Source organism: Oncorhynchus kisutch, linkage group LG1 (genome assembly GCF_002021735.2).
Source record: "Oncorhynchus kisutch isolate 150728-3 linkage group LG1, Okis_V2, whole genome shotgun sequence".
Taxonomy (NCBI): domain Eukaryota; kingdom Metazoa; phylum Chordata; class Actinopteri; order Salmoniformes; family Salmonidae; genus Oncorhynchus; species Oncorhynchus kisutch.
The window spans coordinates 41,510,043-41,529,195 of NC_034174.2; the positions used below are offsets into that span (position 1 = coordinate 41,510,043).

A 19,153-nucleotide genomic window follows, 5' to 3' on the forward strand; every position below is an offset into this window, starting at 1 on the left:
CACAACATTAAGTACAGGCCCCAAATATTGTTCACATCGTGTTTGACCAGGCTTCAATACTGCACCGTTTGACTTGTGGCAGTGAAACGTTTTCACCTGATCACATTAGTTTTCGGTTCACAATTCGCTTTTTTTTAAATGTTAAATATCATTATGATTTATTAACATAATGTGCAATTGACCAAAAACAAAAACAACTTTCTAAAGAGGCAAGTACAGCACGGGAATGCCCCCGTCTGTCTCGGCATACTGGGGAGGTTTTGGAAATCTTCTGGCCCAGTTGATCACCACAATCAAAAATATTTTAATAACGCTAGGCAACATACCTGTTTTTTTTTGTTTTTTTTTATAATTTAAAAACGGAAGGATTCTCGAAGCTGTTCGTTATGTTGATTAATCCTCATACGCGCGCTACACGCATATTTATATATATCCTATAGATAATCTGTTGGGCAGAGAGAGAACGCAACTGTCAAACATCGTTCTCGGTGGAGCGAAGACTGACAGCGGTAGGGGTAGGAAAGCAGTAAGACATGTTCCAAGTTATGATATCTACCAGTAAATACTAAGGTAAGAATGGGTATGCAAACCAGGTATTTAAAAAGTTAAGTCTTAGTGGAATATTTGCAATGCGCAAGTCAATCATCATGGAATAGCTTACCTTTAGGCTCTATGGTCCTTGAAAAGTCTTTGACGTTATGCTAGCCGATTTCCAAGTTCTACTGCCCCAAAATAAATGATCTGCGATTTCATTTCTGATCAGTTTTTATGAGATGTAAGACCATTATTTTGTTTCCTGACGCTTCTGTTGCGGGATAACCATGTCCCAGTTATTATTGGCAAAACAACTTCCAATGTTTGGCTTCAACTTGGTTTTCCATTCAAAGCGTTCCATTACAAAGGGAACCCGATTTTTGGTCGCATTCTCGTTTTAAAATATGATAATAACCTCTCAGTAACTCTTCAACATCTCGAATGGCAAGACTGACTATTTACCAAATGCACAGACTCCATTAGTGTGTTTGTGTCGACAGCATGTCTATTTAGTCAGGCAATGCCCACGTTATTCTGACATATTTTAGAATGTAAAAATAATGTGAATGTCAATGCATAATGCATAATGCCATTTGGTAGGCCTTTAAAAAAACATTCTTGAAGTGTGGGGGGGGGGGGGGGGGGGTTCTATAGATATTACAACAATTAAATATACATTGTAGGTCCTTAATAATTACAATTAAATGCTTGAAAAAGTCCTTGAATTTGACTTGCCAATGTCTGTATGAACCCTGTATAGGCTTCTTGCTCAGCCCGCAAATGAAAGATAAAAATCACCTGCTATTGAAATTATGCATGCATCATTCGATTCCTGTTAGATCTTGTGCAAGTATGCATTTTTTCCCCATTCCGGCCAGTACCTTTGAGTTGGCACTGGCCCGGTGTGCCACTGGCAAATTTACCTGAAAGTCGATCCCTGCTGTGTGCAGTATGTGCAGGTCCTATATCAATGATCTACAGTGCATTCGGAAAAGTATTCAGACCCCTTGACTTTTTCCACATTTTGTTCAATTACAGCCTTATTCTACAATGGATTAAATAGTTGTCCCCACTCACCAATCTACACACAATACCCCATAATGACAAAGCAAAAACAGGTTTAGACATTTTTGCAAATTTATAAAAATAAAAGTGAAATATTACATTTACATAAGCATCAATGGAAACAGGATGCACCTGAGCTCAATTTCGAGTCTCGTAGCAAAGGGTCTGAATACTTATGTAAATAAGGTATCTTTTCATTTGCAAACATTTCTAAAAACCTGTTTTTATTTAATCAATTTTAGAATTATCAAAATGTGAAAATGTCAAAGGGTCTGAATGCATTGTATATACACATACACTCCAGGTGACTAATAGGTAGCGCTAATGTTACTGTCCCCACTAGAACAAAATAGATGTAATTTTGTCCTGGAAATATTTTATTGAAATACTGTAGAATTGATCATTACACAGGTGCGACTTGTGCTAGGGACAATAAAAGACCATTCTGAAATGTGCAGTTTTGTCACAACCTAAGTTGAGGGAACGTGTAATTGGCATGGTGACTGCAGGAATGTCCACCAGAGCTGTTCCAAGATAATATAAATGTTAATTTCTCTACCAACGTCATTTTAGAAAATATGGCAGTAGGTCAAACCGGCATCACAACCACAAATCATCTGCATGGCGTCGTGTGGGTCGAGCAGTTTGTAGATGCCGTTGTGAACACAGTGCCCCATGGTGGCAGTGAGGTTATTGTATGGGCAAGCATAAGCTACGGACAACCAACACCATTGCATTTTATCGATGACAATTTGAATGCACAGACATGCCGTGACCCTGAGGCCCATCGTAGTGCCATTCATCCACCACCATCACCTCATGTTTCAGCATGATAATGCACGGCCCCATACACAATTCCTGGAAGCTGAAAATGTCCCAGTTCTTCCATGGCCTGCATTCTCAGACATGTCACCCATTGAGCATTGTTTGGGATGCTCTGGATCGACGCATACGACAGCGTGCTCCAGTTCCCACTAATATCCAACAAGTTCGCACAGCTATTAAAGAGGAGTGGGACAACATTCCACAATCAACAGCCTGATCAACTGTATGCGAAGGAGATGTGTCGCACTGCATGGGGCAAATGATGGTCACACCAGATACTGACTGGTTTTCTGATCCACACCCCTGCTTATTTATTTATTTATTATTATTTTTTTGGGGGGGGGGCATCTGAGATTGTTGCAGACACATATCTGTATTCCCAGTCATGTGAAATCCATTGATTAGGGCCTCAATTGACTAATTTCCTTATACGAACTGTAACTTGGTAAAATCTTTGAAATTGTTGCATGTTGAATTAATATTTTTGTTCAGTATAAAATGTAATTCAATTTAATACCTGCTGTAGTCTAGGCGTGTGTGTCGGAGATGCTGGTTCTGTCTGATCAGACGCTCCTCCTGCTGGGCCAGCCGTGCCTGCAGCCGCTCTCTCTCCACCTCCAGCTGCAGCTTCTGCAGTAACAGCTGGTGCCTCCTCTCCTCCCAGTCCTCCGGGCCCAGGAGGGGTGCTGTGAGGGCCCCCTCTGCCTCTACTCCCTCCCCCGATGGGTCTTCTCCGGGTAGTAACCCTCCAGGTCCAAGTAGACCTCTGCTGTCTTTGAGTAGTTCACCAGGGCCGTTGTGGAGCAGCGGGCTGGTGTTGCCCAGTAGAGGGGCTTCTGTGGCCCCCCTATGGGGGAACCTCCCATTGACCAGACTTTCCTGTCTGCTGCGTTGGGACGCTAGACGAAGCTCGCTATGGGCCCCTCCTCGGCAGCCCCGTGGTTTCATTGGTCCCTGGGATTGGTCGCTGGAGGAATAGGGAGGGGGAGTGTCTGAGTGAAGGTCGTCCGAGAGAGAGGCAGGACTCAGGGATGGGACTCTTCCTCCACCATTTCGCTCTCTTCCTCCTCTGTTTGTCCCCGTTCCTCCAAGAGTGGCCAGGTCTAGGTAGGAGCCGTCCAAGGCTGTGGCCCTCTCTCCCCTGCTAAGCTTGGTGGAGGCTCCCTCACTGCTGGGGGCCTGTGGAGACAAGAGAGCCACCCAGTCAAATATACCTTTCCATTTGTATCTATTGTCAATATATTATTCAATGTTACCATTTAATCTTATGCACCTGGATTTCAGCCTGTATTAACTGCTACAGTATGTAGGCATTAATAAAATCTGAAACTTGTCATGTATTCGTCTCCAATCTCTACAAGTGTTTAAGAGTAAGGGGTCACTCCTTCCTTTACCTGTTTTAACTTTTCTGTGAGAGAGCAATGGTTAAGCCAAGATATACTCGACAACGCAGAAGTAAGAGGTATGGAATCTTTCACTTCAATTTGGTTTGGGCAAGAGATTCTGGGGGGAAAAAAGTGCTGAGCACAGGGAAACCAAGGTCTCTGAAGCGAAAAAGATAAACCCTTAGAGTAGAGAAGAGAAAAGTGCCCACCTTCAGCAAGACAAGAGAGCGACTGACTAATCCAGTGTGCGGTCACAGAGCACGCAAACACGCATTACTCAGCCCCACCGTAGGCCACGGAGGATGACGAAGTTGTCTAAATGATTACCTTGAGAAATGGTTTGTGCTACTGTACGCGCTCATAGTGGACTTTTCCATAGCTGTCGTGACATTTGATGTGCTGTCTAAGTCTTAGGACAGGTCTTTCGAAAAGAAAATGTGAGTGTGTATGTGCATCTCTCCCAGTTGGGGGTATTGCGTTTGATGGTGAATAGCGCTGTTGTTTGGAGATGGCTCACTAGGAAAGGTGACGGGCGCACACACACACAAATATGCTCTTTCACACACATTCACACTTTCGCCATCTCTCAGATGCGCATCTGTATCACAATCTTGTATTACGCATGTTGCAGGCGTTCACACACACACACACACAGGGAGTACCTTGCTTTGGGAGTTATAGTGGGAGCTGCGGATGTGGCTGAGCTGGGCAATGGACTGGTTGAGTTTCTCCTGCTGCTGAGAGAGGTACTGCTGGTAGAGCCCAAGCAGCTCCTGACACTCCCGATACTGCTGCTGTAGGCCTGGGCCACAGGGGGCTGGGGTTAAGGGTCATATTAGTCTCCATTTTTCTTCCTTTCTTGTAATACGTTTTTATTTACATTTTGCAGGCATGTCACATAACATAAGCCCAAAAGAACATCCCACCCACCACCCCATCATTAAGCCAGCAAAGTGAAAGACAACAGTGAGTTTCAACTCAAGATGTTGAAAAAGAAAAACTGAAAAGTAAGAGCATGATAAAAATGTTGGGAGGGTAGAGCATTCCAGATTTCTCCATCTGGGTCGGGCCAGGCTGAGCAGAGCTGGGCAGTGATGCCAGATCTGGGTGCCAGGCTGAATGCCAGACAAGAGAGCTCATCTGGAGCAAAACCACTGCTGAGCATGAGGGGCCTGCTTAATGACAGCAGATACATACTTCCATTGCAACCCCTACCTTATTAACAAAGCATCAGATCACATACACAGTGCATTGAAAAGCATTCAGACGCCTTGACTTTTCAAATACATTCCAACCTTATTCCACAATTGATTAAATCATTTTCTTCCCTCAATCTACACACAATACCCTATAATGACAAAGCAAAAACCAGGTCAAGACATTTTTGCTGGTCCATTCAAGCACATTCAGAGACTTGTGCCGAAGCCACTCGTGCCTTGTCTTGGCTGTGTGCAGAGGGTCGTTGTCCTGTTGGAAGGTGAACCTTCACCCCAGTCTGAGGTCCTGAGCGCTCTGGAGCAGGTTTTTATCAAGGATCTCTCTTTACATTGCTCAGTTGATCTATCCTGACTAGTGTCACAGTCCGTGCTACGGAAAAACATCCCCACTGCATGATGCTGCCAACACCATGCTTCACCGTAGGGATGGTGCATGGTTTCCTCCAGACTTGGCATTCAGGCCAAAGAGTTCAATATTGGTCTCATCAGACCAGAGAATCTTGTTTCTCATGGTCAGAGTCCTTTAGGTGCCTTTTGGCAAATGCCAAGCGGGCTGTCATGTGAATTTTACTGAGGAGTGGCTTCCTTCTGGCCACTCTACCATAAAGGCCTGATTGGTGGAGTGCTGCAGAGATGGTTGTCCTTCTGGAATTTTCTCACATCCCCACAGACAAACTCTGGAGCTCTATCAGAGTGACCATTGGGTTCTTGGTCACCTCCCTGACCAAGGCCCTTCTCCCCCGATTGCTTAGTTTGGCCAAGTGCCAGCTCTAGGAAGAGTCTTCGTGGTACCAAACTTCTTCCATTTAAGAATGATGGAGGCCACTGTGTTCTTGGGGACCTTCAATGCTGCAGACATTTTTTGGTACCCTTCCCCAGATCTGTGCCCCGACACAATCCTGTCTTGGAGCTCTACGGACAATTCCTTTTACCTCATGGCTGGGTTTTTGCACTGTCAACTGTGGGACCTTATATTGACAGGTGTGTGCCTTTCAAAATCATGTCCAATCAATTTAATTTGCCGAAGGTGGACTCCAATGAAGTTGTAGAAACATCAAGGATGATCCATGGAAACAGGATGCACCGGAGCTCAATCTCAAATCTCTTAGCAAAGGGTCTGAATACTTATGTTTATAAAAGGTATTTCTATTCTGTTATAAATGTGCAAACATTTCAGAAAACCTGTTTTTACTTTGTCATTATGGGGTAGTGTGTCATTGATGAGGATAAAAAAATTAAAATAAAATAAATTTTAGAATAAGGCTGTAACGTAACAAAATGTGGGAAAAGTCAAGGGGTCTGAATACTTTCCGAATGCACTGTAGGTAGACCCACAGAGAATTTGCATTGCACCAACAATAACACATTACCACCTCTAGTCACCCCTCAAGATGGGTACACACAGTCCCAAACACACTCCTACCAACCAATACCCATAAACCTCCCTGCTGCAGGCCATATCCTTTTATGGATGGGCAATAGCCCCAGGCTGATGACTTTCTCAACACATCACCTTTTAAAAGTCCTCGATTTGGGAGCAAATTAAAAGTTTTCAAAGTGAAGCCATAATGAAGATACGCTAGGAGAAAACACTTTGGTGTCGGATGAGTTCAACCAAGCCTGGGAAATGAAACGGAGCATGGGAAGACAAAGGCTTCTTTCATAAACACTAAACACTCTACGGACTGCAAGGCGCTACAGAGGGTAGTGCGTACGGCCTAGTATATCACTCAGGTCAAGCTTCCAGCCATCCAGGACCTCTATACCAGGTGGTGTCAAAGGCCCTAAAAATTGCCATAGACTCCAGCCACCATAGTCAGACTGTTCGCTCGGGCACGGCTAACGGGTACCCCCGCACATCGACTCTGTACCGATGTTGCTCTTATTTTTTACTTTCGTTTATTTAGTAAATATTTTTCTTGACTCTTATTTTTCATAAAACTGCATTGTTGGTTAAGGGCTTGTAAGTAAGCATTTCAGATCTACACCTGTTGTATTAGGCGCATGTGACTAATATAATTTGATGACGGAATTCAGTCATGACAAAATTTGACAGAATCGACCAAACACTTCAGGGTCAATGGATTATGGGGATAGGTCAGAAAATAAAAAAATAAATGCCATATTGGTTTCCTTAAACATGCAAGCAGTCTATGGAAAAAGTATGACAATAATCAATGTTTTAGTTTAGTTTCCCTGGCACTGTTTCCAAAAGTTTGAGCATTTGTGGCACAAATCCCATTCAAGTCATGAGACCGATATTAGATTTATCATGTCCAAATCATTTGAAAGTTTACCCGTGAAGCTCAACTCACGTATAGACGATTTGAACATGAAGCGCGAAAAATACTAATATCGGTCCCATGACTTGAATGGGATTCGTGCCATAAATACTAAAACATTAGCATTTGGAAACTAAACCAAAGCATGGATTGCTGTCATACCTTGTCCATAGACTGCTAAAAAAAAACTAAAGTGTAATTTGGGTGAACTATCCCTTTAATGTTGGTAGTATAATATCCTCTGGGTTATCATCAGATTCCTTTTATTCAAAAGGAGCCTAATGCACGCGACCATGTCAAAGTAACCCACACAAATCTGGTATTGCAAGCATCATGCTCCAACCAAAAGTCATCACAACCACCTAACCTGGCTAGAGTGTGGGAGCGTAAACACACTTACATTAAAAAGGTTGATGGGTCAAAGCAGCCCTGACGCTCAACGCCTGGTAATCTAGGGGCGACTGAAGTGCAATTGATAAGGATCTCTTCACACACCAAAAACAGTAAAACCGCTTCTCTGAGTCTTGGCCATGAGCCAATCAGAACGCACGCCCTCTTCAATCAAAGCTTAAATTTCTACGCTCCTTAAACCAAAAATATACCAAATCAAGAGTTTGCCATCGAGGTTTCAGACAGTGCCTGTCAAAATGATTCACTCACCCTGTCAGGCCGTGCACAAATGAAATAATGAAATCCACCTTAAGGTGAAACAAATTTGCGCAGGAAAGGAATATTTTAAAACCTGCCTTATGAGCTCTGTGCCAAATCGACTGGGTGTGTGAATGAGTGTGTATGCAGTCTCTCAGTGTGTGTGTGTGTGTGTGTGTGTGTGTGTTTGTGTGTGTAGGGCCTGGTGATGAAGAATTGATGGAAGGGGACAGTTAGCATAACTTTATGTTCCTGGTGAGGACAAATCGGTTTACAAGCAACCAACCAAATAAATAGCTGCATCAAACGCTATAGCTCAAAGTTGACTGTCTTTTGATGCTATTAAAAGGTCTAACATAAATACAATAAGAACAAAGTAAACTCAAAGTTTAGCCCTGTATCCATTGCCTAAGGGAGGAGGGTAGTGTCACTTAATATTTCAACCACAGCAGTGGTATAAAAGACTAACTTCCAAGGTTGATTTTAAAAAATGATGTGATATGTGGAGCACAGACTCAGAAATGACATTTAGCTTTTAACCTCCCCAAAACAACATGCCAAGGGGAAACAACCAAACACATCCTTATTCAAATCGTAGATTTCATTCAGCACTTGAGCTTCAAAATCGTCCTGACAGACAACATTTCAACAAGAATTGCTTTTCTCTCATCTCAGGTCTTTAGACAGAGAGATATACATCCTCCCCTTGATAACCTGGCTCTTGGTAGATAAGACTGAAGGTGAGGCAGAGGGTGTAATGGAATTAGACTTTACAAGTCTCCCTTTAGCCCGTTTGCCTTTGGTGTCTCCTTAACCTTAAAAAGATCAGTCCAGAACCCTAAGTCTCAGAAGTCTCTTTACAACTGTGTGTGCGCTTTAAAAGACTGGTTATCCCATCGAGGTGCTTTAATCAGAGTTTTTCCAGCTCAAATTCCATTTTAATGGAGTTTGGAAGTTTAGTATAAATGCCAGGTCTCGCAGCCTAAGTGCCTTTAATTGAGTTGTGCTTTCCTAATTTCCCAGCTCCGCTGCCAATTGTGCAATTTACCAGCCAACGATTACTCTTCATATTTCGCTGTGTTTCCCCCCCCTAAATTGACGGCTCTCCCCACGTCGGTTTGACCTGAGCGGAATCGTTAAGGAGGACGACAGGAGGGGTGGGATGCAAAAGGGGAGGAAACCGAGTAATTCTGGGATGCTGCTGGAATTACAGGAATGTTGCCAGGTCATGCCAAGAGACAGTTAGCTTGTTTAGAATTAACTGGTAGCGTTGCATCTGAAAGCCTTTGACAGGTCAGGAAAAAGGTAAGATATGACAAAATTCAGTGCATGATTACCAAAACATGAGACAAGAGCAAATGCCACAGTCCCACAAGGTAAAACGTCATAGACGGTAATGGTTTCAAACAACGTAATCCACAGTGATCTCAGACAGAGTGCAAATGTCATATTAAAATGTCAAGATGTGGCCAAGAAGCAAAATCGTGAAAAAGCAGGGGGGAATGAAGGTACGTGTGAATGTTATAACGCTCATGGAGTATCTGGCAGACACTGAGGTTGGCAGTGGTGATATCAAGCCCTAGGCAATGCTGCCCCCTGCTGCCAGAATACAGGAAGAGCCTTAAATTCTTCAGTGGCATAGTAGGGCTGCAGTGTCTGAGGGTACTCTTCCTTTTTTTTTTTTTTTTACCTTTATTTAATTAGGCAAGTCAGTTAAGAACATTATTATTTTCAATGACGGCCTAGGTACAGTGCCTTGTTCATGGGCAGAACGACAGATTTTTACCTTGTCACCTCAGGGATTCGATATTGCAACCTTTCGGTTACTAGTCCAACTCTCTAACCACTAGCCTACCTGCTGCCCACTCATGGCTGTCTTATAAATCATTGACTGATACAAGTCCGGGAAAGCAAGAAAACATCAGCAGGCACGGCAGGCCTCAAGGACGGGGGTTGAGGATACTTCAGACAGACAATGACACCACAGGGCTGACAATGTCATTAAGAGACACTCTTGATGTGTGTGTGTGTATATCCGTGTGCGTCCATGGGGAAAAGGATACTCTCTCTCTCCTGTACAATGAGCTGGTTCTGCTGCTCAAGCTGTAGGATTTTGCGCTCAAAGGTCTCCTGTTCGTCCCTCAGCCTCTGTACCGACGACTCCTTCTCTTCACTCACTCTAGGTAAGAAGAGATGGAGGGTCAGGGATTATAGCAGACTGTGTACATTAACTTAATTCTTGAGAAAATCTACACACCTAAAAATCCCAAATCCCTGCCAAATACACTTATGTTGGATGAGCAATTACCTGGCCAGCTCCTGGATGAGGTTGGCAATGCGCCGCTTATCCTGGGGACAGAGGTCCTTCAGAGAGGTCCTGTTCGTAGCCTGGGTCACCTCAGAGATCGCCTGAACAAAATACAAAATATGCAGAAGTTTGTGGACACCCATTCAAATTAGTGGATTCAGCTATTTCAGTCCCACCCGTTGCTGACAGGTGTATAAAATCGATCAGACAGCCATGCAATCTCCATAGACGAACATTGGCAGTAGAATGGCACATACGGAAGAGCTCAGTGACTTTCAACTAGGCACCGTCATTGGATTCCACCTTTCCAACAAGTCAGTTTGTCCCATTTATGCCCTTCTAGAGATGCCCTGGTCAACTGTAAGTGCTGTTATTGTGAAGTGGAAACATCTAGGAGCAACAACGGCTCAGCAGCGAAGTGGTAGACCTCACAAGCTCATAGAAAGGGACCACCAAGATTTCTGAGTCTCCTGTCTGTCCTTGGTTGCAACACTCACTGCCAAGTTCCAAACTGCCTCTGGAACATCAGCACAAGAACTGTTCGTCGGGAGCTTCATGAAATGAGTTTCCATGGCCAAGCAGCCACACACAAGCCTAAAATCACCATGCGCGATGCGAAGCGCCGGCTGGAGTGGTGTAAAGCTTGCCTCCATTGGACTCTGGAGCAGTGGAAATGCATTCTCTGAAGTGATGACTAATGCTTCACCATCTGGCAGTCCGATAGACAAATCTTGGTTTGGATGATGCCAGGAGAATGCTACCTTCCCGAATGCATAGTGCCAACTGTAAAGTTTGGTGGAGGAGGAATAATGGTCTTGGGCTGTTTTTCATGGCTCAGGCTAGGCCCCTTAGTTCCAGAGAAGGAAAATCTTAACGCTACAGCATACAATGACATTCTAGACTAGTGTTCCCAACCCTGGTCCTCGATTACTCCCAACAGTACAGATATTTTATTGTAACCTTGGACAAGCACACCTGATTCAATTGGTCAAATAATCATCAAGCCCTCAATGAGTTGAATGAGGTGCGTTTGTCAAGCGCTATAACAAAACTGTACTGTTGGAGGTACTCGAGGACCAGCGTTGGGAAACACTGTTTTAGACAATTCTGTGCTTTCAACTTTGTGGCAACAGTTTGGGGAAGGCCCTTTCCTGTTTCAGCAGGACAATGCACCTGTGCACGAAGCGAGGTCCATACAGAAATGGTTTGATGAGATCGGTGTGGAAGAACTTTACTGGCCTGCACAGAGCCCTGACCTCAACCCCATCAAACACCTTTAGGATGAATTGGAATGCGTTCTGTGAGCCAGGCCTAATCGCCCAACATCAGTGCCTGACCTTACTAATGTGCTTTTGTGGCTGAATGGAAGCAAATCCCTGCAGCAAAGTTCAACATCTAGTGGAAAGCTTTCCCAGAAGAGTGGAAGCTGTTACAGCAGCAAAGGGGGGACCAACTCAATATTATTGGCCATGATTTTGGAATGTGATGTTTGACAAGCAGGTGTCCACATACTTTTGACACTGTAGTGTAGGATATTTAATTTATCACAAAATAGAAAGCCTTAAATCAGAACAAAAGAAAGAATTTTTTGGGCAAGCATTGCACAACAGTACAGTATATTGACATTCTGTGTGTTACTAGCCTGTTGTATGTCAGCCTATTTCAGCCTATGTCAGCCTATTTCACAAATTAGTTAGCACTAATGAATCAGGATTGTGATCAGCATCAGAAAAACATTGCAAATCTGAGAAAAGAGGGTGGGCTTGGGAGTAGGCCTAAGTACATTTCAATTATGTATAAATGGCTGGAGTCAATCAGAAATAGCTGTGTAGTACCCAGGCTTTGTGTTTGCATGTGCCCCTGTCTGACTGGAGAGGTTATTTAAGCAATATACCACAGCTAAGGTCTGTTCTTACGCACAACGCAACGCAGAGTGCCTGGACACAGACCTTAGCCGTGGTATACCGGCCATATATCACAAATTCCTGGGGTGCCTTATTTCTATTATAAACTGTTTACGAATTTAATTAGAGCAGTAAAAATATGTGTTTTGATATACCACGGTTGTCAGCCAATCAGCATTCATGGCTCGAACCACCCAGTTTATAATAGCTAATAACTAGTTGGTGTTGGAGTGGCCCTTCTTGGCAGACCTACCTGTGGAGTGGTGAGGAGATGCTGCTGGGTGGCTGGGTTGGGGGATGGGACTGTAGGTGCAGGGGTGGCCCGGAGCTGCCCTCTACCCATCGAGGACAGGGAAAGACGCTGGCCTTGCTTCTTATTGCCCCGGCTCAGAGGAGCCCCTCTTCGGATCTCACTGCTATAATTGGCCCTCATCTTCACCTTTCTCTCACTGCTGCTGGTGCCTGATACTGACTTAAAGGCTGTCCGCAAGTATCCCTCTCTGCTGACAACTGAGAGAGCGAGAGACATGGTAATAAATAAAGTAGCGTTAGCAGTCAGCAATAGGAAAAGGTCAGAACATCTCACATATGGCTTTGAGAAGTCTAATAATGTCCTCACCCGGAATTAACACCACAGGTTGGTCTTCATCTGATGCTGTGTGAATTTAATTATGAAAATATATTTGGTCTCTAACAAGACCCTCACTTCAATAAAAAGCACCATGTTGAAGTTGGCTAAGGCAAGCTACTGAAGTGGGTTCATCATGTTCCTGGCAAGTGTTGATAACTTTATAGCCAGCTAGCTGGCAAGGCTTGCTTTGAACATGGTACGTTAAGGGATAGCTAACTTCCCATGAGAATCCGGCTAACGTTAACTAGTTACAAAAATATAAGTTAGCTTGCTAACATGGTATTTCACATCCCCGGCCATAGCAAACAGACTAGCTAGCTATGATAGTTTTCCAGCCAGGTGAAGAACCCCTAGCTATCTAGTTAACGTTAGCTAGAAAGGCTCCACAACTAGTCCACAACTAGTAAGCAAGCTAATTACATCTAGTTAGCGATGTGTATGCATAACAGCTAGCTAACGTTAGCTTCATACCAACTCCACAGACTTGTTAATAAAAACGTATCCTACCGTCATCGAAAGCATACTGAAAATGTCGACTTCAAAACGTTTCCTATACGGTGGACACCATGTAAAAGGATACTGTCATTAGCCCCCCAAAATCATGAGTTGTTATTTCCTTCCTTTGCTGCCGCCATATTGAATCAACCGCCACTCCCAGGATGCCAAGTATGGCCAAGTTGCGTAGAGACTGGCTCTTGTTAGGAAGAAAGACACACTTGTTGGGGGGTGGGAGGAAAGTGGACTGATGCTGCGTTCAGAACAACTGGGTAATCGAAAAACTCCTACTTCTGACTCAAGTACGTTCCAAACAACTGGGTTCTCGAAGGGAAAAAACTGCTCCGACTGGGAAAAATCTATTTGAACGGTTATCCAACTCGGTATTCCAACTATTTCTAGAGCTCCGACTTTCCGACCTGAAGATCGCTGACGTTTTAAACGCGGCATTAACATCAACAGTACCACACCCTTGTGATTGCGTGTCAAAGGCTGTAAACAGACATCTGTAGATGAGACTAGATGCTCATATCTGCGTCCTAACTATCGGAGTCGTTTTCCCAAAGGCAAGGCGCGAAGGCAGGCGACAAGTTTAAGTAAAACAAAAAGCACATAGAAATTCATGTTTGTCTCTCACCTTTAGTAAAGAGGTGAAGTTTATTTTTTAGTAATAGACATTGTCGTTATCTATAAAGTTATGTACATCAAATCCATCATTGGGAGCGGCTGGTTAAATCAAAACGTTCTCTTCAGGCCTAGATCAAGGAATAAGTGTTAACTATTGAATTGTGTGAGTATCAATAGTCATTTGGTATTGAATGTAGTGAAATATATAACAAATTATAAGCCAATGTATTTGATAGGAATTTTCTATATTACTTCAGTGTAATCGAAATCTACAAAATAGAGCCCAGAACATCTCACATATGGCTTTGAGAAGTCTGATTTAATAGTTGATCGAGCAAAACCGTCTTTCAGGCATTGTGCTCCATTTTTTGTTTTGTCATTAGCCAAGGAAAGTCTAAGCATTTCCGTACATTATGGGACATTTCCAATTGGAAAATGTCTGTGCTCTCCCAGACTCCTCCATTCTCCTCTCCTCCATGACCTGGAAACTGATGATCGAGGAGAATGACAATTCGTTAGGATGACCTTCTTTGACAGAGGAATGCACAAAAGAATCATTGGGGCAGGTAGCGTGGAATGGTTTTATAATCCACATTTTTTAAATTATTCTCTACTTATCATTTTATCTATAACATATCTTGCACAACTAGCTACATTTGTTTTTATCACTTTACACATTTATTTTGGGATTCCACCCCTGTAAACATAATTTACCTGATGACTCGTGAGCAGAGGAGGAGGTGAGGTGAGCAAAACCATTTGAGATTCTCCCACTGAAAATTTTTATGGGGTGTGTTGCCTATCCTTAAACCATTAAAACCATATTTATTTTTTTCCATTAAAACCTCTTTTTTTTCACAACTTAAAAACATTGTAGAAAGTATAATGGAAAAGTGCATACAAGTACACAACCCATTAGCTAAAACAAAACACTAACTACGAATACGATACGTTATTGCAGCATAATGATAGGAAGAAATCACAAAAACAAGGAGATTTACAGGCTTTGTCAGCTCACTTTATTGAATGACTATTTTATACGAGAACATTTCATCGGGAACTCATATTGTATGACTCCTTGTTGATGTATCTAATCAGGGCTTAATTTTTCACTTAATTTTTCAGCTTCTTTTCCCTAAATGGATTAACAAGAAAAAGGATCATGTATTTTTTGTTTATTTTATATGTAGTTGCACATCATTCATCTGTAATCTGGGTTCATTAAAGTCGACATATCTAAGGAAATCGGAGAACAAAATATTTGATTATACCTTGCCAACTTCACAACTCTTTGCTCTCATTTTGTTGACCTGTGACTCAGATGTCGGCACGCTCCTGAGCTTCCTCCAGCTCATGCTGCACCTTCCTGTACCTGGACAGGTGAGTGTTGGCCTGCTCTTCCTGTAGGGGTGTCAAAACACTATTTAATATTCATATAATGTAAATAAAATTACATTAAAATAAACAAAAAACATTTAAAGTCATGTAGAATAACTGAATGATAGAGTCAAAGTAATGAGTGTGTGTGATTGATTGACAGATCTGATACCATAACTACACTATTTTGTTATTTATTTATTGAGATTCATGCATGCATTACAATGAAAGGAAGGAGTTTATATTTTATACAGGTTTTTTTTTCGGAATATAAAAGGCCGGGGGCATGGCAATGAGCGCGGTCAGCCAGTTAGTGTGGCTGAATTCTTTTTTTTAAACGTTTGCAGCCCCTATCTGCTTTTAGCACCGCTAATATTTACACACTAGTGGTGCTGGGAATTAGCTTGCTAAAAAACAGAATAGCCTGCCAGAAGTGAAATAAAATAACATTTCAACTTACTCTGTTGATTGGCTGTAGACTTGGTCCTTATGCAGGGGGGAAATTGAGAACAATTGAGAAAAATCATCGAATAGAACATAAATTAAACAGACTTTCCAAACTTGGGTCTGTTGTAGAACCACTTCTTCTCTGCTTACCTCATGTCAAAATAAGCCCTGCATGTGCTCCATACCTGCACAAAAAGCAATAACTTGTGGGGGACTTATTTTGACATGAGGTAGAGAGGAACTGACCTCGCTGTGGTATACTGCATAGGTCGACAACAGACCCACCCTTAGAAATTCTGTTTAATTATACATTACGTTAATGTTCTTTTTTCTCCACATTCCCCCTTCCAAGGCTACAGACAATCAACAGTAAGTGGAAATGCAATTTTATTTAACTCTGACAATTCTGTTTTTTTGAAAGCTAATTCCCACGATGCTAGTGTGTAAATACTAGCATTGCTAAAAGCAGCTAAGCGGTGGTGTAGAGAGATTTTTGCATTTTTAAGCCAATTTCCTGCAATTCTAAACATTTTGCTATGGATCTCAGAGAAAATGTTGCCGTTTAAAGCTAATTTCCTTCAAATCTGTGAATTTTGCCATGGCTAATGATGTGTTCTTTTGCTCAAACATAATAACAAAAGCACTACTGCTAAATTCAATATTTTAGGACATTTCTATATTCTCTGACTGTCTAGCTTTTATTTAGGTGGTTGTTAGTTCTCAAAGATTGTATTTTCATAATCATTTCAATTGCAGAAACATCCCTGATATATATTGAAACTATTGCAGTTATTGTCCCTTCTGCGATAAAGCTAAAACAAAGACTAATACACTAATGCCAAAGTTTCTGCACCTTGTAACACTACATAAATAAATCATCTTAATAAAGCAAGATGTCAAGTCAACCAAGTATTGTACTTACAGCATCCTCAGCATGTCAACCAGATCCTGGAGCCTGTTCACATTTTTCTTGTCCTCTTCAGTCTGTAGGTTGTAAAATAATATACTGTAGGTATTATATCATGTGTAGCTTTATAAATAGACTATTATTATAATTACTAAGAAAAAAATCTTAACCTGGTATGTGAGCTCCTTGACTCTTCCCTCATATTTGCAGACCCCTGTGATAGCATCCATGTCTCTGTTCAGCGTCAACTACACCTTCCAGCTCACGGACCTGAAATAGAAGACTTGTGTGTTTTGTTCTCAGGTGGGATGGTAATACTAAATTATAACTAAAGTGTTGCCTTTTTCAATTATGGAGTCGACTTTCTTTCAAATGAATGAACTATACATAGTTAAGGAGTTTACCCTCTTTCCGCCCTTCATGGCCAGATTCTCAGCCTCATCCAGACTGTGCTGCAGGTCCTTCACTGTGACCTCCAGGTTCTTCTTCATCCTCTCCAGGTGAGAGCTGGTGTCCTGCTCCTTCTTCTTCAGGCTGGATTACTGCGAAATGAAAGTATTGTCCTTAATGTGCACATAATTATAGCACTGGCGATGTTTGGCTCCAAACATGGCGTTGTTACACAAACATGTTGGTGAAACTTGATTGTGCTGACAAATAATGAGACATTAATGGCCAAGACGGCTATCCTAGTCTACGTATAGTTATGTAATGTCTGTAGACTCACATCAGTAATAGCCTTCTTGGCCTTCTCCTCTGCATTTCTTGCTTCCTGGACAGTGTCTTCCATTTCACCTTGGACCTGAGTAAGGTCAACCTCCAGCTTCTTCTTGGTGTTGATGAGGCTTATGTTCTAAACAAGTTATGATACTGTGCTTATGTTAAAAGTAATACATGGGAAGCACATCTTTAATTGGGCATTTTGTAGACTTTACCTGGGAGTGCAGCAGTCCCACACGCTCACTGGCATCAACCAGCTCCTGTTCGGCCACTTTGCAGCCTCTCTCTGTCTGCTCCAGTGCAGCCCTCAGTTCTTCAATCTCAGCCATCATCAGGTTATTCCTACGCCATGATAAACTAAAGTGTACCTTGAACGCTCCCTGAAAGTTCCTCATCTGTTTCTGGCGTGCAGCTTCCTGGCGGTTGGCATGGCTCAACTGATTCTCCATCTCATTGATGTCCAAGTTCTAGCCCACGAACTTGGACTTGGTTATGCAGCCCTAAAGAAAATAAGCAAAATCCTAGGGATTCCTGCCTTGCTTCTCAGCTCATATCAGAGACATGACAGGAGAATGACCGTTAAATAAAAATGGAGAGTAGCCCATTATTGTCAGGTGACTTGCTGTGTAAAATAATATGTATTTCCTTGCTCCATGAAATGTATTCAATGTTAACAAAACAGAGTGATAGGAAACCATAACTATACCATGAGACTGTCACATAGGCCTACAGTGTCATAGGGCTGTAGCCTAATGCGATTAGCGAGAAATTAGCTTTACATTAAGTAAATACAATGCTGATATGCTAATATTTACATAGTGTAACATGCTGATATTTAGTCCTGCAGTTTTGTCTGTAATGTCGACAGACATAATAAGTACTCCCCCCCCCCCCCCCCCCCCCCCACACACTTTAGTTGCAGAGATTCAGAGGGCTACAGTCAATGGAAAGCCCTGCAAAGATAATTAGAAGAGCATACGCAGATATAGACCCAGACAGAGCAGAGTTGCTGAAGGATGGCACTTGGCACAAGAGAGGATTCACTTCCAACTACGGGATAGGTGTGTGCATTGGTGCTGGTACCAGCGAGCCATAGAAAATGGTGAAGATCCACCCTGTCACAAAAACCTTGGAGGCCATACATTTTTTAATAGAGAGGCTGCACAGAAAATGGTACCTGTATATCATAGGATGCCAAATTATAATGCCCTCAAAAGAATGTAGCACGGAGGAACCCAGAATGCAAATGAATGTCTGAACTCTGTAATATGGTCGCGATGCCCCAAAAGCCGCATTGACGGAGCAGCCAGTATGGCAGTAGCCACGTTCAATGAGGGAGCCACTGCTATAACGAATGTGATGAACAAATTGTGGCTTGACCGAACTTTGGTGACACTGGAGCAATCAGAGAGGAGTTGTGAGAGCTGATGCTGCTTCAATGGAGTGTGCCAAGCATAGGCGCAGGTCCCAAGACACAGTCAAGAGAGTGAAGCGTCAACAGTAACAACTCAAAGGGGCCTTACATATGGGACAGGCATAGCTGTTCTGCACATTTCAACAGCCATACAAAATCCTTGTATGTAACAAATTGAGCAAAGTGATATGCGAATTTGCCCAAAACCGCATATTTGCCTATCAGACCAGTATTCAAAGCATATGCTCTATTGTTTGAAACAAATGTGTTAAACGTGCTAATGTATTTGTAAAATGTATAATTAATGTTTATTTGTCAGTTTGGAAGTGATATATGAATAGAAGTTTAATGTGACATAAATGGTCAT

General features: G+C 42.5%; 1 protein-coding gene and 1 long non-coding RNA gene across 5 annotated transcripts in view; one reads left to right on the top strand and one right to left on the bottom strand.

Annotated features, from left to right (window-relative positions):
- LOC109893808 (protein hinderin) overlaps positions 1 to 13,751 on the bottom strand; it is a 37,058-nt gene extending 23,307 nt beyond the window's left edge. Inside the window, exons 1-7 of one of the 4 annotated variants that reach the window (XM_020487030.2) lie at positions 13,380 to 13,751; positions 12,788 to 12,817; positions 12,422 to 12,678; positions 10,265 to 10,365; positions 10,020 to 10,135; positions 4,472 to 4,611; positions 2,942 to 3,603 (exon numbers count right to left, since the gene is read on the bottom strand). In XM_020487030.2, coding sequence (XP_020342619.1) covers positions 2,942 to 3,603; positions 4,472 to 4,611; positions 10,020 to 10,135; positions 10,265 to 10,365; positions 12,422 to 12,601 — 1,199 coding nt within the window. In that variant the 5' untranslated portion in view covers positions 12,602 to 12,678; positions 12,788 to 12,817; positions 13,380 to 13,751. Of the gene's footprint in view, positions 1 to 2,941; positions 3,604 to 4,471; positions 4,612 to 10,019; positions 10,136 to 10,264; positions 10,366 to 12,421; positions 12,679 to 12,787; positions 12,824 to 13,306 lie in introns of all 4 variants that reach the window. The other 3 variants (XM_020487016.2, XM_020487023.2, XM_020487010.2) reach the window with 3 other exon arrangements.
- A 1,435-nt stretch (positions 13,752 to 15,186) lies between these two features.
- Positions 15,187 to 18,250, top strand: LOC116374183 (uncharacterized). Its single transcript, XR_004209976.1, has 3 exons — positions 15,187 to 15,301; positions 16,863 to 16,955; positions 17,081 to 18,250. It is a non-coding gene; the product is annotated as an uncharacterized LOC116374183 (long non-coding RNA).
- The last annotated feature ends 903 nt before the right edge of the window (positions 18,251 to 19,153 follow it).